This window comes from Argiope bruennichi, chromosome 11 (genome assembly GCF_947563725.1).
Source record: "Argiope bruennichi chromosome 11, qqArgBrue1.1, whole genome shotgun sequence".
Taxonomy (NCBI): domain Eukaryota; kingdom Metazoa; phylum Arthropoda; class Arachnida; order Araneae; family Araneidae; genus Argiope; species Argiope bruennichi.
Window position 1 is genome coordinate 45350052 of NC_079161.1, and position 23513 is coordinate 45373564.

The 23513-nt window shown below is 30.5% G+C and overlaps 1 protein-coding gene across 1 annotated transcript in view; it reads right to left on the bottom strand.

Annotated features, from left to right (window-relative positions):
- The window catches only part of LOC129957655 (neither inactivation nor afterpotential protein C-like), a 170150-nt gene that overhangs the window by 71514 nt on the left and 75123 nt on the right, over nt 1-23513 (bottom strand). Inside the window, exons 7-8 of the mRNA XM_056070097.1 lie at nt 6256-6321; nt 4977-5133 (exon numbers count right to left, since the gene is read on the bottom strand). Of these exons, the coding sequence (XP_055926072.1) occupies nt 4977-5133; nt 6256-6321 (223 nt within the window). The remainder of the gene's footprint in view (nt 1-4976; nt 5134-6255; nt 6322-23513) is intronic.

Below are 23513 nucleotides of genomic sequence, written 5' to 3' on the forward strand. Positions count from 1 at the left end.
CGACGTGTCAGCGGGTCTGGCGCAAGTTAAATCCGTCGGGTTGGTTACGTGTGGAAGCTTCGGGAGGGGGGGGGGGGGTGCCAGATCAGGTGTTGTTCCCGTCATCTGACTGCGGTCCGTCCTAAAATAGCTCTAGTGTTGCTTTAAAACGGGACTTTAATATAACTAAATTTTTTAATTAGTTAAATAACTTGTAAAAAATAAAGGCTTTCATTTTTAACTAATATGAAGAAGTTAAAGTCTTATAATTCTTGTAAATTTTCTCAAGATTTGGGATTACTGGATGCAACTTGGGCTTTATGTTTTCAAATTTTTCTATACTTCAGAATCAATGAATGAATTATATCACCATCATATATTTGATATTAATTTAGGATTTCAGAACCAACCTACGTTAACAGCGCCAGTACTTCAGTCTATAATTCAGCCAGTTTAAAAAAAGTCAGGACTGAAGAGGTTTGCGTATCTAATTTCTTAACATTGTACTTCATAGCTTTATAGTTTTTAACAATAAATTTTATAAGTAATTAATATTTAATAATTGTATAACTATTTTTTAAAAAAAAAGTGTAAGAAAGATCTGTTTCCTCCGCTTATTTAAAGGTTTTTTTTGTGATTTATTATTTGTAAATGCATCTTACTTTTTCAATAACCGATTTCTCTTACGATTTCCTTCTTCAGCATAGATAATAATTGTTACAACAAATTTTTTGTCATTAATTCTGAAATGATATACGATTTGCAGGCCACATTTGACAATTTCATATTTTTTTTAATCCATAAATTCTTTCATTACTTTTCAATAAAAGAAATATCCCAAAATCCCATCCATTCTTTATCAACGGATAAATTAAAAAGTAGCAAGTAACTAAACCTGAAATCTTAGCTACTCGATTCTAGTATCGGAAACGATGTCCTGGTGGAAAATTTCTAAGCCACTTCTCTTTTCTCAATAATGTAATCTCTCTGTAGATCCAAGGAAACCTATTTTTTCCCTGATCTTCCAGTAAAACGGTAACAAGATAGAAAAAGGCAGCTAATAATCTCTGGAAAAGAACGACAGAAATTCGTGGTATGGAGGAGCACCAGGACTCCAACTATTCATCTCCAATAAAAATCAAGACTGAAATGATGAATTGACGTGGATCTGGTTCGACTAATGGCATTATAATTGCAGGAGGAAAGTTTTTTTTTTATTTCTCACATAAAGCAATACTTTTTTTTAAAAAAATAGAGAAGTTTTTCGGGTAATTTGGTACAGCTTAACAGGTAATATTCTGTATCAGCGACTTTAGAAAAGTTTGGGAAAGAATTTAAGCATTAAAAATAGAACAGAAAGGCTTGAAGGTGATAATATTTTGGTACAGTTGGTTGAAAGCTTTATTGAAATTTGTATTTAAAAATATATTTTGGTATTTTTAGAATGTCTCTTTGGAATTTGAAGTGTAAAATGGTTCAAATATTAAGTGTCAATAAAACTCTTATTTTCGGCATTTCTTTTTTTTTTAATTAGTGTAAATATTTTATTAGAAGAATAGTTCTTTTTTGATATTTTATTAATATTTTGTTAAATTATTAAATTTTATACTTTTAAAAATATATTTGGTATTTTTAGATTGTCTTGAAATTTGGAGTGTAAAACGGTTCAAACATTAAGTATAAGAAAAACCTCTTATTTTCGATATTTCTCTTTTTTTTACTGTTAATGTAAACGTTTTGTTAGAAGAATAATTTTTTTTTGATATTTTATTAATATTTTGTTAAATCATTAAATTTAATACTTTAAAAATATATTTTGTTATTTTTAGAATGTCTCTTTGGAAATTGAAGTGTAAAATGTTTCAAATATTAAGTGTCAATAAAACTCTTATTTTCGATACTTTTTTTTTGTTACTGTTAGTGTAAATGTTTTGTTAGAAGGATAGTTCTTTTTTTTCAGAGTTATTTTCTTGATATTTTGTTAAATTATTAAATTTAATACTTTCATTTTTATCTGTAGTATATATTTATTACAGCATATAGTATTATCATTAAAACTAGAGTAAATAGAAAAAAAAAAGACTTATAAAGCAGTTTTATAGATTTTATGTTCCGTCCTTTAGTGTGCAGATATATGAATTTTTAAGAACTTTCTGATGGTGGACATGATTTTTAACAAGTGTGAATCAGATAGAGAAAGTTTAAATACGTATACATTCCAAGGATATAGGAAGAATTCTTAGAACTGAGTTCAGACTTCTTTCAAGGATTTTAATTCTGCTCAGGGTATTAGTGTTAACTTTTTCACTTCATTGTTATGAAACTATCAAATTTAAAGTTTTCTCTAGCTTCATTAAGTCCAGCAAGATTTGTTCTTGTTTCTTGTGTTGTAATTTCATCGCTTCGTTTCTAAGAGAACATTAAGATACATTCTCAATAAAAAAAATTAATGTCATCGGCTTTCTACATACTTTCATTTCGAAGAGATTAATTCCATACTGGATACTATAATCATTTTGGTCCTTTGACTATAATAATGGCATAATATAAATTTTTTTTAACACAATCAAGTATATTGAAAAGACATATAAAATGAGAATAGATGATAAAATCGAGAACAATTTAATTAGTAGTAGTTTCAATTTAATCATATATACTATTGATTATTTATATTGTTTGGAAAGCATGTGCTTTGACTAAATGTTTATAATTTGTATAATTTTTTTAAGAAAGCTCAATTTAGTTTCTCATGGAGCTTTCCTTTTAATACACTGCAGATGCAACTTATTTTATATGCATTACAAAGTATTTCTTCATCTGATGTTCATAAATGTAGCATATACACCAACAACATGGGCTTTTTGCAACAATTACAAAATTTTGATTGTTCTTGTCACCCGATTGATGTATAAAACATGGAACAACTATCAATATTGATGAACAGAGGTTTCGCCATAATTTTCTACTGGGTACCAAATCATGTTGGAATTTATGGCAATGAGCTTGTAGATATAACTGCGAAATTAGCTTCGCTACTTCTCCCTTTCCGTGTTCCCTTTTGTGGTGTTTCAGGATATATCAAACAATATATTGTTACAAAATTTTTTCTTCTACAACAAATACCGCCACTCAATTGTAATTACTCAGTGCATTTAATTGTAAGTTTAGCAGCTTGCTTGCTGTCTAATCCTCCAGTTTCTTTACCTGTCGGCGACTCCGACTACTCTCACACACACAACTTCCGCCGATACACACACTTCTTCTCCAGCTTCAGATTGCCCATCTTTTATAGTTCCGGGAGGCGGGGCTAGAATCTTCAGACCAATCAGGGCGTACCTGGCTGTATCTCGGGTCTTAGTGGATGGATCGTGAAAGTTCTCGAACTTTCCAGTAGTATCCATTTAGTCGCCAAACTCGCCAAATTCACCGCCAAGTCACCAAATGGTCGCCAAGCTCTCAGGTCATTGACGTGGCAGCCGCTCAGCTCAGATCTTACAACGGTCTTTCTTACGGTGATACTAGCCGTGATGGGAAGCAAATTACAAGTTTGTAACAATATTTACGGAGAGTGGCAAAAAGTTTGGTACACACAAGTTGACAAACTATATGCTATTCAACCAAAAATAAATATGTGGTCAGTTTTACCGAACAGATGCACAGATGTTAAGTTAATTCTCTTCACAAAAGGTATACACACAGACATTTGTTATTTGACGAACTGGCTTCTCATTGTACGAACAGTGGTGTGATCAATTCTGTTGTCCATATTCTTACTTTGTGTACTAATTTTACTCAACCTTTAACTCATTTTCATTCGCGTATTTGAAATCTATAGGACCTCGTGGGAGAGAAACCTCCCTCAAAAATTTGATTTTTTAAAAGCAATTGGTTTTTTTCCATAGTATTTAAAATTTCAGATTTATTTCTATCCTTCTGCCAAATCATGATAAATCATGAACCTCCTTAACTTTTGACGTTTTGCAATATTACAATACATCCTTGTTTTATTTACACATATTTTAATATTAGAATCTCTTAAAATCCCTGAGAATGGCGTAGTGTATCTTAAATTGGACCTTGTGCCAAAGAAACCACATCACACTGCCATCACTACCATCGATTTAGGTTCAGTATTTAAGGGTAGATTGACTTTCTGGAGAATCTACAACTGTGTTTTAATCAGAGTGTATCCATCCCATCATATGGGATGGATACACTTTTTACAGTTAACCTGAAAAAAGAATTTTCTAAAGCGTATTGTAATTGAACAGGTTTAGAATAATGCGCGATTTAATTTTTTACAATCCATTCTCATTCATAAGCCATACTACAATTGTCGATGATGAATCTAATTATTTGTGATATTTTCAGATGTAGAACACGGGACATGAAATAAAACCTTACAGTATCATGAACCATCACAATAGTTAACACTAAATATTCTACATATTTTCTACATTTTATTACATATTCTAAGAAACAATACTATCCCCACCATATGATCCACATATTTAACATTCACCAAATCAACTTAGAATGAATCGGACATTCTAATAATTTGCTTAACCTTAGTGCCTCATCGTGTTTCATTGGAAAATATTTCGATTCATCTATACTTATATAAAGCTCAATGTGTGTGTTGGTGCTCTACAGGCGAGACCGTTTGACCTACAGCTACCAAATTTGGTACATGTATACCTTGGAGGTCGGGCATGTGCACCTGGGGTCCCTTTTTTTGAATTTTGAATTAGAATTTTAATTATTAATTAAAAACTAACTTTCCCACCAAAAAAGTCCTTTCATTTTCCCCACCGCCAAATGAGTAAGGCTTCAGTTTTTTTCCCCACGCAAATGAGGCTAGGCTTAAGATTTTTCTGCTGATTATTTCAAACGATTCTGTTTATTTTTTTAATGTTTTTTATTTAAAATTATTTTTTTAAAGTTTATTTTTTTAAAATTATAATTGTTAATTAATTTTCAATGAGATGAGAACTTACTTGTTTCACTCTGGAACCAGATGTGGGAACAAATTCCTGCTGCAGATGCTCTTCTAAAGTGAGCGATGGGTTGCTGGTATCATCAATGGCCGTTATAAACGGATGCAATAGTAGCTCCAGGATGTTAGGTCGGTGTTCTTCATTTCGTTCAAGACACCTTAAAAGATACATAAATTGTTACTAAATTTCTTTTCACTTAGATGAGATCATTAGTTTGAATAGTATTTGTAATTTGAAAAACCAGCAGGAAGATTTTTTTCGTACATGTAGACAACACGACAAGTTTTGAATTGAATTGAATTTCATACTACAATGGAGAGAATTGAGCACTGTTCTCATTTCCTTTGATCCGGCATAAGGCACCAACATTCAAGAAAGCTTATCGAAAAACATTCTTCACTTTGATGGAGCTAACCGTACTGGGAAGCAATATTACACATTCGTAAAAATATATGTGTCGAATTATCTAGCAAAATTACGTGTAACGCTTTTAAAATTACTTATCTTGAACAAATGTTAAGTTACAGATACTGCATTGTTTTATATTGTTACGAACCTGTGATGCTGCTTCCCAGCATAGTTTGTTCCATAGGAGGTCCCAGAGCTTGGCGACAAACTTGGCGACGAATTTAAAAATTTTGGTTATACCCGAAACATCGAGAATTTTTCCGATCCGTCCAGTAGGAACCGAGTTACGCCTCGAACGTTCCGGATTGGTTGAGAGGCTTCTAGCCCCGCCTCCTGAGACCTATAAAAGGAAGCACCCGCAGCTGCCGGGAAGTGGTGAAGTGGATCGTGGACCAGTGGAGTCGAAGAGTAGTCGGAACCGACGTTAAAGAACTGGCCTTCCAGAGATAAGCGGAGCAGCGAAGGAGTGAAGCTAGTGCTGAACTAAGCTGTGTTCTACCGTGTGCAGTAGAGTCTGTTGTATGCTGCTGTGTATGCTGCACGTCTCGGCTGAAGATAATCGTCTTCTGTGCTTTATATAGTTTCGTCTTTGTGCTGTCCTGAGTGTCTTCGTGTTAATAAACGTCGTTGTTTTATTTTCTACTGCCGGCCTGGTGATTGAGCGTTCTTCACACCATATAACTTCCATTATCCAAACGAACCCCGGAAATTTCGTAGCAATATCCTTAATTAAGCTTTGCAGTTAGAGAATTAATATTTGTTTATAAAGGGCTTTGTAAATGTATTGCATAATTCTCTGATTGGAATGAAGAATTTGAAAAGCGGTTTATTAAAATATTGCTTTAAAAATGAAAGAAAAAGTCATACTTACTCACTGATAAAATCTCTAAAAGTTTCACTCCATTCGGATCGAGTTTTAAGAGTTGGGGGAGGATTTCTAAAAGAAAAAAACAAAACAAAACAAAAAAAAACGATTAAATTTGTAATTTTATAGATAAATGTACTTCTCACAAGTTTTTATTTAAATATAGCTTTTCTGAAAATTGTTTTTCCCTGCTCTTGAAGTTAAATTTTTGAAATCATTTTACTGTCTGATTTGCCAGTGTTCTGCAGCTGTTGTTTCTAATGACACTTGTCATAGACAAGCCCACTGACTTTAGAAGTCAGGGATTTTAAGCCAAGGGTGCGTCTCTTGTTTTTTCAGTAGCGCCATCTAGAGCCAAGAGTACGACTTAGCTACACAACCCTTTTTACAGGGCGGACTTCATTCATGCATTTCATTCACTCATCGACAGATCGTAATTTAGACCTGAATCGGAGAACGATTACCCTTAATCCAATACCCACAATGGTATTACTCTCGACAGGGAGGACTTCGTGACCACGACAGATTTATACGTGCTCTAGACACTACACACACGGAGAGTCTTCGGCCGGTGGGGTTCAAATTCGCAACCCAAGGGACGCGAATCCAACGCCCTACCAACCAGGCTATTCCGGCCCGATATTTCTACAATTCAAATATTTTATACAATGATGTGTTTCTGATGAAAAAGAATGAAATATCTTCAGAGCTTAGTTATAAGTATTTGGTTAATTTTATTTAAACTTGGCTTCTATGTGAAAGATTCTATCTGATACAGCATTTGAGAAAGCATTCATTCAAACTTTTTCTATTGTTTAGAAGATTAAATTGTGGAAAATAATAATGTCTAAAATATACATATGAATGTAAATCTAAAACAATTCTATAAACATGATTTTATTAGACCACTACGTTTTAAAATATATATATATATATAAAATAAATATTTTAGCATATACGTGACCGAGACTGAAATGAAGAAATTTTTGAAATGTTAACTTTATTTCATCCCGGGTGGCATGATTTGTACAAAGAAAAAGTGGTAAAATATGCGTACGTCTACATCTCGACACAAGAGCAAAAGATGCAGAAATTTTTCCCTTCGATGATTTTAATATGAGATTTTCATAGGGATTTCTTTGCCACGTGTCGCCTTAGGAAAAGGAATCTTAGTTATATTTAAAAGAATATCTTAAGCATTAGGGACTTTTATCCCTTATCTGTGAGTCTGGGAAATGCAAATCGTCTATTTCCTAGAGCGCGTGTAGAATTAACTAAATAAAAAGTGGGAATTGGATCAGGAAATAAGAGAACATTTTAGAATTAAGTTCATACGGGTTAATTTCATATAAAAATTAGTAAATTCAATAATTTTGATTAATTTATTATTTTAGATTTTATATATATATATATATATATATATATATATACGAAATGATAGAAAATTAGAAAGGAGTATAACTCAATGAATGTAATTGTGTAACCTTTTTATAATATTTGATGACAATTATAACTGTATTTTTTAAATTCTTAAATGCTGTTAAATGTCCTTTAAAAACTTTTAATTAAAAATTTCAAAACAAAATTTTAAGATGCCGGAAAATAAATATATTTTGTGCATTTATATAATTGTTTTCAAACTGTATGAACATTTAAAATTTTATTTTATTCACATGCAGCTTATAGATTTAATTATTTAAAAAAATAAATATATTAAGTACATATTACTTATATTCAATTAAATCAAGTTTAACTAAACAAATGGAAATTAAATTACCTAACTAAAACCTACTTCAAAATAACTGAATTTCTTCTTTGCATGTTTTTAGACACACGGATTTCTCCCAATAAAAAAAATGTTTTCAGACAGAATGTGAATGAAAATTACATTTCCATATTAATTTATATCAAAATTGTAAACTGGCCTTTCAAAATCATTTGTGACTTCAAAAATCTTTTGTAATATGTGATAAAGGCAATATAAAGTTCTTTAATTAATTAAAATTAATTAAATTGATTAAATTAATTAAAATTAATTAAATTGATTAAATTAATTAAAATTAATTAAGTTGATTAACTTAATTAAAATTAATTAAATTGATTAAATTGATTAAATTAATTAAATAAAAACTGCTTAACAATTAATTACAAACTGCTTAATTAAATTAATTAAATAAAAACTAAGCAATTAAAACTGCTTAATAATTAAAAATTAATTTATTAAATTAATTAAAACTGCTTAACACTTTATTATTTTAGCGATAGCGATCTTAACATTTCTTGTATTATAAATATATTTTTGGTATAAGTCCGCATGAGACAACAAATTATTTACGATAAGATATTTAATCTGATTTAATTTTGGAAATATACTTAATTTATGAAATATATTTATCAATGAACTGCAGTTTAATAAATATTTATCGTTTCCCTTTATCTTATCTTAATCAACTTTAAAGTGACATTTGCTCCGAAATCTGTTGCTTTAATTCATACTTCAAAAGAATGAAGCATCAAGCCTTGCTTTTAATAATGAATACACTAACATGAGCATTATACTTTAGTCAATGCCTCCAATGCACATATCAATAATGAGTTTGTTATCAGTAGTGTTTATTAGCTATAATACACGAATGGCCCATAATAATAAAACGATTAAAAATTTGGTATAGATAGAATCATTAAATTAAATATATAATTTCTTTATTATTGCATTGAATGACTTTAATTAAATCAGGCACAAAATTAAATTTGTTTTCATTTAAAAAATATATGTGAATTCTTTCTTGCAGACGTAAGGCGACGGAATTTTATAGCTTATTCTGTCTTGTGTATTGCTCCCAGATACTGGATATTTTTTAAAAGAAATTATTATTAAAAATTATAAAATTATAATTATAAAATGAGGCTTTGATATCATTTATTTATTTCAAAAGAGACGCCCTAAGCAACTAATATATTTTAATTGATTTAGAAAAAAAAATCTTTAATCAGATAAGTCATATCACTGACTCTCCGATCCGCCCGAAGGCTCACGGATAAATAATACTGAATGACTGGACCGCCGCTACAGCAACATTGGCGGGAATTATGGTTGAGTCCTAAGGACCATCACTGGCCACTTTACAACTCTTCCCTAAGAAAGCACGTCCCACCATTCATGGGAGGCGCCAAACCCCCTCCTTTTCGTGTTCCCTCCGGGGTGCCGAGAACCAACCACCATACCGCAAGCCTCTCATTCTCATTTCGAGATACCAATTGGGGGGGGGCAGGTTAATCAGATAAGCAAAATTCTTGTCTTATTAAATCAACGTGGTGGGGAGGGCATTCAAATAAATAACACACAGAACTAGCCGATAAAAATAATGGTTACAAATAATAAGTGTGCAGTTGTAATGATAGCTTAAACTATCACATTAACAGATGAAAATAACCTTATAAAAACGACATACATCTGCAAGACAGATTACCTTACAAAGATGAATAGTGATTGTGTGGCCAGAGGATACATCCCCTTCTTTATTGTAAAGCAATTTGCTCCCAAGTTGCCAGCATTTCTCATTAGGGACAAAGAGGAAATGCTCAGATGAAGACAGAATTTAAGCCGAAAGGTGCTGGAGTGAATGTAGATCTTAAGGAAGAAATGTAAAGGTTGACATTTCTCCTGGTTGGTTGTTTTTCCAATAAGACAGTGCTCGCCCAAATGTTGTAATACAGTGAAAGAAACTTTAGAATTACTATGCTGGGATATGTTATTCCACCTTCCTATTCACCAGATATTGCTCCTTCAGACTACTATTTATGTCACTACATAAACAGAAGTCCATTTCGCACTCAGGTACCAAAAATTATCTAGGGAACTGACTTGCATTTAGACAACCAGAGTTTTTTCTTGGCAGAATTTGGTTGCAATTCTAAAGATGGTGAAATATTGTAGTTTCTTAGAAAAATATTTTTAAAAAATCAATTTTTAATTTTTAGAATCAACAAGTATCTTTTTTAAGTCAAAAAAAATCTTCACATTTGTACATTTAATATTTGAAGAGAGGGAGTAAGCTCCTTGCAATTATTTCCAAGAAATTTTAAAACTTAAGCACTATTTTGAAATTTTGTCAAGATAGTACTAGCCAAAAGTTGTCAAGCGATTTTTGGCAATTCTTGCTTTTTTTTCTAAATATGCTTTTGCTTTCTTCATTTTCAACAACCATTCTCATTGATACATTAAAACTACGATCGTTTTGAATGCTTAATCAAACATTTATTTAAAACATTTTCGTCCAATATTGAAAGATAAAGAAAAATTCTGCTAATTTTCTGCACAGATTACACGAAGAATCTTACCTTTACTGAAAAAGAGTATGCATCTGAAACTGTTTACCCAGGTGCTTAATTTTCTAATGTTATTTTGATTTCATAAGGTTCAAGCAAATAATATTCAAATATTAGGCTGACTTACGCAAATAATAAACAGGGAAGGTGTAAGGCTATGAAATAACAAGTCTTTAATATCTGTCAGAATTTAATGCTGAAATATATTCTTTTGAGGAAATCATGAGCATCTGGTTATGCATAGGAGATTTAATTGATATTATGCAGAACACAATTTCGCTGCGAGCTACCTGGATGTCAAAGGCAACTATACACCTGGATATAAAGGCAACTCTAAATACAATTTTTTTTGTTAAAATTATTAAAAAGGAAATAATTCTGAATACCACTATTTAACATACAATAATGAATCTCACAAATAATTAGTCATTCAATTTATACATTAATTTAAAAATATTTTGAATCCCTAAATGACTTTAAATAAAAAAAAAAAAAAAAAAAAAAATCCGATAAAAGACCCATTTCAGTCGGAGTAAATCCCTATAGAATACTGAATTAAGTCACTGACTCTAGAATATTCTTAACCGTACGTGACCGTATTTTTAAAGCAAAATTAGCCTAAATATTTAAGCAAACTATCGAAATTGACGAGTAAAATATTTGAAATTGAAAACAACCTTTGAGAAATGAGACCTTAAACATGTACACGTAGTAATATCTCAGAAATTTGTGAACAAGAAGAAAGGACAAAGATAGCAAATATTTATCTATCATTCACTAAAATATTCAATAGACAGAAACATCACGTAAGACGTTTTTAAGTGAATGCTTCCGAACTGTTTTCCTACAGAAAATGCAACTAAGATTTATGATGTTTTATAGATTTTTCGATTAATTTATTTATATACTTATGAATTTAACAGAGATTCCATGGTATTATCACGTATTCCTTCTTCAAAAGATATTATGGTGTAATTTTTTTAAGTAAAAGCATACTGCCAAATACTTAAAAAGTCAGGACCTCGAAATCCAACCTATATTTTAAAGAAAGTAAGGAAAAATAAGTTATCAGTTATTATGTGAAGTTATTTTTTAATATTCATATCAAAGAGCATACTGCTACAGTAAAATCCGTCGGGTGGGGGTAGATTGAAGAGTTTAAAAGCCTCGAAAACGGGTTTCTTTATACATGAAAACACAGTGGAAAATAAGCAGAGTTTACACAAAAAAGTAGTAAAAATAGCTCAGAAGCAGCAAATTGTTGTTAAACAACCATGACGGCACAAAGAGCTCATAAAAACTTCGCTGGAGGTCAAAAGTCCAAAGACAGACTTTCTTTAAATACTACGATGCCCTGAGTACCTTCTCTTTTATAGCTCCCATGACAAGGAATTAAATATTCTTGAAAAGATACTGGAATTCGAGTCCAAATGGCGTTATCACAAAGATTCTCGAATATTCGATATCCTACATTTTTGTCTCCAAAGCTGGGAGTTTGTGACCTAGCATCCATTTAACATTTATTAAATCTATCTACAAAACTATCTCCTCTTCAAGGAAACTCACTTCGCTGGGAAGTAATGTTATAGATTCGTAACATTATCTGATGTTTAATATAAACATTTAAGAGTATTAACAGAATCTATAAAATAGGAAATATCCATTTAAAGAAAAGTTTATGCACGTTAAATTTCTCTTTGCAAACGTTTCCTCTCAAATGTGTCTGCCTCTTCGCAAAGCATAGTTGCATAAATAAATATGTCTAATATTCAAGAAAAATTTGGGACCACGGAAATAAATGAAATTTTTTTCATCCGTTTATGTTTTGACACAAACAACAACAACAAGTTCTTTGAAATATATTTAAATTCACCATATATATTCATATTTAATAATTCACCAGTTTTTATTTTTTTATATACGCAGTATAGAGTAAGTTTAGTAATCGTCAAAAAACTCAAACTCGGGATTTTGACGAATCTTCATGTTTTCGATTTTCCTAATTTCGAGAAACACATTTTTGGAGAATGTCCGTCTGTCTGTGACAAAGATAACTCAGAAATGCTTTGAGCTAGACGATGAAATTTGGTATATGGTCTTTATACTAATTTTACAGGCTTCTAACATAAAGTACACATGCTACTCTAATATAATTTAACACGATGATTACAAAACAGAGAGAGTTAGACCGATAAAATTCATAATAAGGATTTAACATTAATAGTGTAAGTACCTGTCAAATTTTGAGTCAAATCTTTTTAGGGTTGACCGTCTATCTGTCTGTGCTTTAAGAAACATGTGTTGCGAATTGGTAAGAGCTAGGATAGAACTTGGGACCTTGTGGTTCGAGTCCAGTAATGACCATGATACCAAAGCAATTGCTCGTGCAGCGTAGTTGTTAACTGGCTTATAAACTTTCACCCCAGATTCTCCCTCCAGTGAGTCGGAGGTGAGACGAACGATATGACTGTTGAGTGGTGATGTATTAGCTGTTGATTCGAATGCACCTGTACCCATTTGAGTAGCGCCAAGTGTTATGGCGAGCGTGTGAGTGGTTGCTGTTGCGTCAAGTGAGTCTGACGACTTTGGTTTGCTGCATCAAGTGAATCTGACGACTTTGGTTTGGCGCCACAACAGCTGTACGAAGGTTGAAGGTTCATCGTCCGAGGTCACCAATGTGGCGAATCGGTAAGAGCTAGGATAAAACCTGAGACCTTGTAGTTCGCAGTCCAGTAACATGACCATAATACAAAAGCAATTGCTCGTGCAGCGTAGTTTTTAACTGGCTTATAAGCTTTCACCACACATGTACAAGCCATAATTCAAAAAAGTAGTGGCTCAAATACCTCACATTTGATATGGGATTTTGCGACTACAAATGCCATTTGTGTCAAAATTTTGTTCCAATTAGTTGAGAAATATGCGTCTAAAACCCATATTCTATTTTTGGATACTATTAACACATACCAAGGATTAATCACTAGACAAATCGTCAAAGACGACACGTTAGATTCAGTTAAGCATGCTAAATACAGGACAAAAGTTAATATTCGTAATTATTGTACACCAATGCCATGTAAACGTTCTCTGGTATGACAACTTTTTTATAGAGTACGATAATAATAATTATTATTATAGAATATAGACTCAACGAATCTTTCTCTAAGGGAAAGTTTTAGGCAGACCACTCCCACTGGTTATCTATCTGTTATATTGTCTTTGTTATCTCTTACCGTTTTGAAATTTCTCTTGGTATGACCGTAGTTTAGCCCCTGCTTGGCGCAATTTTCAAAAATCGCCAACTCGCCAACAACGGTCTTGCGCAGTGTTTTGCGAACTGTACAAAAGCGAGGGAGCAGATGTGCAATCATAGCGCATAATAAAGGTTAAAGATAATAGGTTGTCAGTCTGGAGGTTGCCAGCGTTGGCGCGTTATCGCAGCTTGGCGAAGAAGGGGGTTAAACTCCGGTTCACCCTTTAAAGTCCGGTTCACCTAAACTTCCGGTTCACCGATTAGTAGGCCTATTTCTGTATGTTGTTATGCATTGCCTAAAGCCAGGAGCCCTTCTGAGGAAAGTAATAAAGAAATATTTAATGTAAATAACCGACATTTTGATATTTATTTAAATGAATTTAGAGACTAGACGATTCTAAATTCAATGGACACATTTAATAATTTGGAATTAGGTAAATGAAGAAAGATAGACCAGGGTGATAGACCCGAAGCATTTATATTCAATTATAAATGCTTCGGAAGAAATTTTCATACTCAATTTGGAAAATTGAAATTTCTATCATAAAAATTCAATTTTTTACTGTCGATTTTTAATTCATTAAATACTCCATATCAAATAGAACATTACCAAATAATTTCAAGTCCAATAATTTCCAATAAACATACATAATAATAAAATAATTAAACCCAAGAGATTAAAATTAAGGAATACAGTAATCAATTTTGAAAAACATTTGAAATGAAATTATTTTTTACGTTTTATGTTTTTTTTTTCATTTATAATAATGATGATTGTGTGTGTGTGTGTTGGCGATTTGTAATCCATACGTTTTTACTAGAGTTACCAGATCAAGTACATCTACATTTTGGGGTGTAAGAGGGTGCACCTAGCAACGATTTTAGTAAAATTTGTTATATTTTTAATTAATTGAAAATTAACCAAAAAAATTTTTTTTTCCTACAATAAATACCCGAATTTTAGTATGAAAATTATTTTTACACCATTTTACAATTCAGAAATTAGCTTTTCAATTAGGCATTTATTTCATTTTTAATTAACTTTTACAATATATTTCACTGTTGAAAGGAAACTCAAATCTTTTTCCATTGTTGCTCTTAAATTCAGTTTTTTCATTCTGTTTTTTTTTTCTTCCATTGTTATGACCAAGTTATTAAAATTTGGCTTCTATAGCATGCCTTTTATAAAAATTTTGAAATTTTGTTTAAACTTATTGAAAAGATTTACTTTAGAACAGAGCAATATTCAAAAGTTTTTAGAGTTTTTCCATTTTTAAACAAAGCTGCTCTTTCCTGCTTTATAATTATATTTCTAAAGATATAGGAAAAAAACTAGAATAAAGCCAAGCACAATGAACATACTAATATAAGGTTTTTAAAACAGTATGTATAATCTATTTTTCCATATTTAGAGTTAAAAAATATTTTTCTGAGGATGCCATTAAGATGAAGTTAGACAAAATATTTAATTGAAACTTTTAGAAACAAATCATTTGGTCATAAAAGTTGTCTCATATTGTAAAAGAAATATCCGATAAACTTTTATTTAAACTTGCATCCCACGAAAAATATAAAAATATATTTCCTTAAAGTTCTTCTATATGTTTTTAAAGTTTATTAGATGTAGATTTTTGTTCATTTTAAATAATTCTACATTATAATTTTGATATCTATTGTTATTCAGTCTTATCGATAAGTAACATGATTTATGTGAAACCAAACATTTCATTTAATTCTTGGCAATTAAATTTTGAAAAATTAATGAAAAGTTATTTCTTTGAAAATACTAAAAATACTAAAATACTAAAGTTCTTTAGTTAGTGGCAGACAAATGAATTCATGCATATCTGAACACAAGCCTAATTAAATAAAAATGTTTAATAAAATTTGAATATCACACTGTTTAATGTATTTTGCTATAAAAAAAGAATGTATTCTAATTTTTATTTACATTGCTTAGTTTCTATACTTTTTTTGTATTTTCTAGTGCGTGATCCTTTTTCCTTTTAAATATCTATTAGCAATAAAATTTATATATTTTATTTTAAATTACATCTTGGATCTACATAGCCAATTAAGACTTTCGCACCAAGTTATGAATGCAACAACTTCACGAGAACTCAGGTTGAGAATAATTATTATAAAAATTATGTTATATTATATTAACTAAAATAATTAAAATATCCATCAAATCCGTTAATTGGAAATTAAATTTATCTTCATACCGAAAAAACAATTATATTCATTTTTTTCATTAAGAAAGTGAATTAAAACTTCTTGCATTATTTACTTCCATTTTTCAAATAATCATTGTGGAAAACTGACCATTCTTCCTTCTTAGCGCTTTCTCCCCACCTTTCACTCTCTACAATAGTTTGGCGACCGACACATCAGATATTGCGCCAGGATCCATCCGTCTTCCTGACACCGTGTCACTGCATCCGAAGTAAAAATCAATGGAGTGATCTATTGGCGCGGGTTGCAACCTGGTTTATCATCTTTGGCGAAATTGGGTAGACTCCCCTTTTTGCAGGATGCTCTCTTGGGAATAGCCATGAATGATTATGTTAAAAGTAGAGAAAGTAAACAGCGTGACATGTTGGCTTGAACTGTGTGTCATTCTGGACAGTGGACAAGGGGATTATGGATGGCAGTGGGATCAATGATGTTGTGGAAGAATAGTTTGGCTGATCTAAGCCGAATGGTTTAATGTTTAAAGCAATAGCTCCCTTCTTTTTAGTACAAAGAACACAACTTTTCATATTAGCTTTTATAGAGTACCCTTCATAATGATTTTTGGAACAATATATTATTATTATTATTATAATGATAATAATAATAGTAATGGCAATAGTAATAACAACAACAATACTACTACTATTACTATTACTACTAATAATAATAGCAACTATAAAAAATAATAATGAAGGTGAATGCGTGTGTTGTGTACGTTGACGCTGTACAGGTTGAATAATTTGACTTATAGCTATCAAATTTGCCACATATATAGTTTGGAGAGTGAAAGCGTGCACATTAGAGCAATTTTTTGAAAGTTTGATTAAAATTTTAATTAATTAAAATTATGAATTTTGGATTTTTTTTCCATGATACGTAAACAGCATTACAGTAGAAAAATAACTTTCTCAACACCTTAAAATTTAATATATATATATATTTCAATGAAGCAATTCTTTTGACCATGTAAATTTTCTTCCTATTTTTAATTTTTTTTTTGGTGAAAATATTAAAAAAAATTGTGAAAATATTTAAAATTATAATATTAAATATTTGTAAATATTTAAAATATTTAAAATTATAATATTAAAATTAAAATATTAAAATATTAAAATTAAAATATTAAAATTAAAATATTAAAATTAAAATATTAAAATTAAAATATTAAAATATTAAAATTAAAATATTAAATATTAAAATTAAAATATTTAAAATTATGAAAAATAATTTCCTGAAGTATCGATGAAAATTTGGAAAAGCCATTAATCACGGTGACAGCCATTAATCGCACCAAAAACAGCTAGTAATAATAAATCTGTGGATATGTGTGCGCTCTACAGTACAGATCGTTTCTCCAAATGTATCAAATTTGTCGCAAATTTTTTGGTGGATAAAAATGTGTATCTTGAATTTTTTTTAACATTTTAATCAGAAATTTAATTAATTAAAATAAATTTGTTATTTTCTGAAGATAGCTTCCGTAGGTGTTATTACACAAAACTGATCAATAGAAAATTAATTTTTAAAAATAATCATTTAATAATACCAATTTAATGGCTATGCAATGTTTTTTGATACATTTTTAGCGTACTTAAATTAGCAAACTAGCATTTAATACAAGCAATTAAATTCAAATATTTTTCTTCATTTCATCTTATATATATTTGCGCGCTTTTCCTCTATTACTTACAGTTAAGGAAACAAGATATAGTTAATAATCAATGCAACTTACGTGAAAATCAGGAAGTGAAATTACATTAAAGCAGAACTCAATACGTAATTCGAAATTGATTATTCTCGCAATTAAATTTGCAATGCCTCTATAATGTCAAAAACTCGACTCTCCTAGCATAGATTATATGTTTAATAAACAGAGCTATCTGCTCAAATACGAGGCTTTTAATACTGTCACAATTTGATAGTTAAAAAGGTTTTGTTAAGGGAATGGTAAGGAACAAATGAAAAATCAAATACATCCAATTTAGCCAGCCATTTGCCTTCAACGAGATAACACTATTAATAATGAAAATTAATGTATATGTTGTGTTGGCGCTCTATATGGAAGACTGTTTACCATACAGCGACCAAGCGTTTCACCTTTATACTTTGTAGAGGGGAAATTTGCACTTTGAGAATATTTTAATCAATTAAAGAATGATATTTTCTATCTATTTGAATTCTGTCCCTCTTTTCACTGATGTAAGTATAGCCACAAAATACCACTCCACCCCACCTGAATGCATTCGAACAAATTTAATATTGAATGTTAATAAAATCAATATCAATTGAGAGTGTTGAAGATAATGAATTTAAAATTAAAGAGTAAAAAGTAGGAAACGAATATAATAAGCATTTTTAGATCCAAACCAGTGGAGCAACGCAGCATCACTGGTGGGAAATATAATTGAGCCCTAAGTGCTAACACCGGCCATGATTAAATTTTTCCCATATTAGGTACCTCCTATCATCGATAGTGAGTTACCAACATCGCACTATTTCTGTAACCACCAGAACAACGAGAACCAACCACCATGCCGGAAGCTTCGCATCCCCATTTTACAGGTACCTCGGGTGATAATTTTGAGTATAAGAGTATGGACCGAGAATTAGAGGTATGCAAAGGATATTGAAGAGAATGGTATCAAGCTTCTAAAATTGTATGAGATATATGTTTATCAAATTTGAAATAAAAATGAATTTTGTTTGAAATTATTAAGAACAAGTTAAAAAATATTTAATTGCAATTTTAGCAATCATTAATCTCGGTAAATCAACTAGTCGCCAAAGACGGTTAGTAATAAATAAATTAAAGCCCTTTGCATATTAATATACGACTAATATTAACATCCCTAGTGCCGTTGGGCATTCGCATATTAATATACTATCGATATTAACATCTCTAGTGCCTTTTGTCGCCAAATTTAGAAATCGCATCCATATCTTGCTCAAGTTTTACGTATTATCCTTGAGTCTATTTATATCCGCCCCATTCCTCAAATATGCCAGAAAAAATAACATTTCAACATCAAAGAGAAAAATAAAATTGTTTTCATTTATTTCTATCTCGGGAGTTAAAAGTACCTATTGACTTACAGTTTTTAGCATAATAATTTTTATACGTTAAAATTTTATCAATGAATTACATAATTTGTAAATATTAATAAAATACGTGTTCTACAGTCATTTGGATCTAAGATCATTAAACTCAAAACACTATTGTTCGCAGGTAATTATTTTTTATTTATTAAGCGTAAAGTAGGGAAAGTTTTTTTTTCTTTCAAAATTCTAATTAGATTGCTAATCAAAACTCAACCGAAATTTAAAGGTTTTTCTCAATAGTTCAAGAGCCTATGATCGGACAAAAAATATTTTATCTCATTTTAAAATCAAAAGAAATTTAGTCTCAAGAAATATTAATTTCATTTCAAAATTTCTAATTTTTTCATCAATTTATTTTACATTTTAATTAATTTTTCGAAATTTTTTAAGTATAATTTAAAACTGTACTCTTTACTGTTTTAATATAACTGAGTTAATACACTTTTATATTGAAATGGTATTAAATACCTTTCCTGCACAAGTTATCACTGCTAAATTAAATTGGAAGTTGCCAAGTTATCGCTCTTTTATTAAGGGTAAATTTTAAAAATAAATTATAGATGAATCAAACAAAATTATTATCATATTGCGAGGTTTCCTACAGAAATTTTATTCCTGTATAATATAAAACCGTATAATAACCGTATAATTCAAATATAAACCGTAAATTTCTTTACGGTTTATATTTGAAGTACTATGCCATAACCCATGCAAAATACATTTTGTAGTGAATGCCTATCATAAATCATATAAATCATATCAAATATCTGTAAACTAGAGGCTCCGTGGAGGAAGTGCGTGACGTAATTGCCGCACCGCTCATTATCCGGGTATTGCTAAAAAGCTATTCTCTCTCTTTTTCTATCCGAATTGCTCTCGCCCGTACTGCCTCGGTGAAGCTCATAGTAAAAATCAAATGTTTAATTTATTTAGTTAAATTGTAATTAAAATTATTTTTCTAAAACGTTGCAATAATTGGAGTCTCAACAAAATACACGCAACCCTAATTACGACATGGTGATCCGGACGTGATGAGCGGCTTGGCAATTACGTCTCGCACAGCCTCCACTGAGCCTGTAGTTTACAGATATTTGATACGATTTATGATAGGTATATATGATTTATGATAGGTATATATGATTTATGATAGACATTCACTAAAATTTCCTTTTAAAGTTAATATCAACAAACAGTCGGCCACAACAAATCCTGTCGATACTGCTACGTTCAATGGTGGCGGGGTGGTCGCCTGTACGCAAGAACAAGAAGTATCAACAAACAATATAAATTATGTAGGTTGATGCTTAAAATATTTGATACAGAACGCTATTCAATTTTCAAGGACATTGATAGAGAAGATCATTTTATAAAGTTATGCAAAATTACAATACACTCTAAACAGTAATTTTTCAAGTAAATTGGATTTTGTTTTCGAAACAAAGCTATGCACTATGAAAGGATTTTATTAAATTAGGAAGGAAAATAAATGTTTTGATTTAACTTCTTTCAAAGTAAATAATGAGAAGTCATTTAATATAGTAAACATTTCTTTTCATTGTTATTTAAGAATGCATCAGAAGTACTATAAAAATTTATTTGGAAATTACATTTTATAAAATAATTGAATAATCAGTTGAAAGAAGAAATCTCATATTTTTCAACCATAATGACTAAAAATAGTTTTAATGGGATGAAATTCGATTTCAGTCGAATTTTAAATAAATGGTTACCTAAAGTAAATTCCGAAAATTTAAAATTCATTAATTTTCTTAATTAATCATTACTTTATTATAAGTGAAGTAAACAGACAGTCTTGTAATATTGTAGATTTTATAGACTTGTAGATTGATTTATAGATTGTAGATTTTATAGATTTTCAGACTTTCTTGAATTGGTGAAAACAAGTTTTTGATATTATTTCTGTCTGTGGATACGATGACTCAAAAAATCCCTGAACAAGATGGGTGAAATTTGATATACTGATTCAAAATCAAATTTGTAGATTTTTTTAAATCGTATTTTGAGCGAAATCCATTCAGAGGAAGACTGTTTGTCTAACTAATTGAATACAAGTGAACTTGATATCTATAAAATTAACGAAAATGCTAAAATTTGGTACGCGGAACAGAAGTACAAGTATGTTCTTATGACATTTTGTATCAAATTTGAGAAAGGATCAACAAGCTCTGCACTTTCGTATGCATGTAGGCGCAGTAACTCACAAATGCAATGACTTAACTAAACGAATTATAACATGTGGTTTTATGAATACATTTCCAGTTCTGTGTCACATTTGGTTATAAACAGACAGATTAAAAAAGGCATTTAAAACATATATTTACACGGTAGATTCAATAAAAATCGTAGATTCACACAAAAGATCTGAATTTCGTAACAATGATTCCTGATGTTATGCAATGTATTTACAGCCTTAGTCCAGGTTCACAATTTTAATCGGATGGAATAACACCTCAATTAGGGAGTATGCGAGAAACCACTCACGTTGTTTTTTTTTATTATCTAATTTCTGGCGAGAAAGAAACAAAAACTGCTTATGCAGTAATCTGATATAAAATGATTTAGAGTAGAATAATACTCTAAAATAACATTCTGTCTGGGTATTTCCCTAATGAAGTATTTCTACACTGTTCGTGAGCACATACCCTATTTGCAAAAAAATACTCTATTCGAGAAAAATTAAGAAACAGTTTTCTTGATTAGTTATCCATTGATTCACATCGAGCCAATCCTTATTTTTATCCATTTTCCAATAAGCAATTCTATATCACGGTTACGAATATTTTTTCAAGACAGTAAAATTTATTTTCTTCATAAACTATTAATTTCGCGAAGAACTCGCTGGGTTTCCGTGTGATCGTTAAAATAAATTTGCCCTGCTTTTCCTCGAGGACTGCCCATCGCTCATACTCACGTGAACGTTTCTTTCCTTGACTGCCAAACAAAACAAGAAATCTTTTCTGCATAATTTTTAAGACAACGGAAAGGTGCTGCCATCTGGGGTTAGAAAGGAGAACTAATTCCGACATGTTCACTTTATTCTTATATAGTAATACCAATAGCTTGGCTTATCATTATTTCGTGAACAATCCTTATATTTTTAAAATTCGAAAATTATAAATAGTTATAATTCAAAATTATAACATTGTGAATCTTACCAACGTACATGAAAGGAATTCATTTGTATAAATATTTACCGTACGAGAAGTCTTAAAAATTAAAACATTGTTGTGATAACGCATAGTCTTTTTATCTGAATACTTTGCCTTGTAGAAATTTCTTAATATAATAATTTTCGTAAATTTAACTTAAAAATATAGAATCGGAATAAGTTAGATAAATTATGAAACAAAGGTTACACGACAAAAATTTAAGTAATTTAATTCAGAAGCAATTAATTCTATAATGCTGAACACATTACTTATTACAGCTCTCTAAGTAAGACTGTTGATTGCTACAAACAAATTTACAGCTTACCCCTTCTGTAAACTCCCTGAAAATCGTTGCAAAAATTAAAATTTAATTGCCTGGAGTCAATAACAGTAATTAAATTTAGGTTTACACACCACTAAATTTTTTTTTTGTATGATAATATGAGTTTTGAAATGAAAAACAGATAGAAAATGAATTGGTGTTAACTCTATGAGTCCTGACCGCCCGATATGTCCCCGTTCGACAGGGGCCTGACTGAGGCGCTTTGGGGCGGTAAATGAGTTTATATGAACGCTTGTCGACGAATACCTTTCATCCTTTAACTCATTTAACCGCCCCAAAGTGTCTGTCAAACGGTGCGATATCGGGCAGTCAGGACTCAGAATTAAAGATGTTTCAAAAGTAGTTTCAATTAATTTATATCTTAATACCTTAACACGACACCACACAGCACCACCGTTTATCGAGCTCATGTGGCCCCTTTCCGTTTTGGTATATATATAGATGGAATTTTTAAAAAAATAAATAATTACAATTCAATTCATTGGAAATAAAGATACAAATGACAAAATATGAATATATATAATGTGACAAAAATAATTTATATCAAAATAAATCTTGCACCTTGTACACAGATGTGACCATTTTAAGGATTTCTCATTAACTAAATATAACTTTTCTTATTTAGTTGCCAACAATTAGTTGTCCTGCATTTTCAGTCTTTTTTTTTTACATTTACACTTGCTGAAGGCACTTCAGATTAGGACTGTTGAATACTGAATTTATGCCATGTAAACATTCTTAATTCCTTGAGTATTTCCAATACATTAAAATTCGAGAAAGTCCCCGGAATGTCCTCAAAAGCATTACATTGTAACAAAAAATAATCTTTCATTTC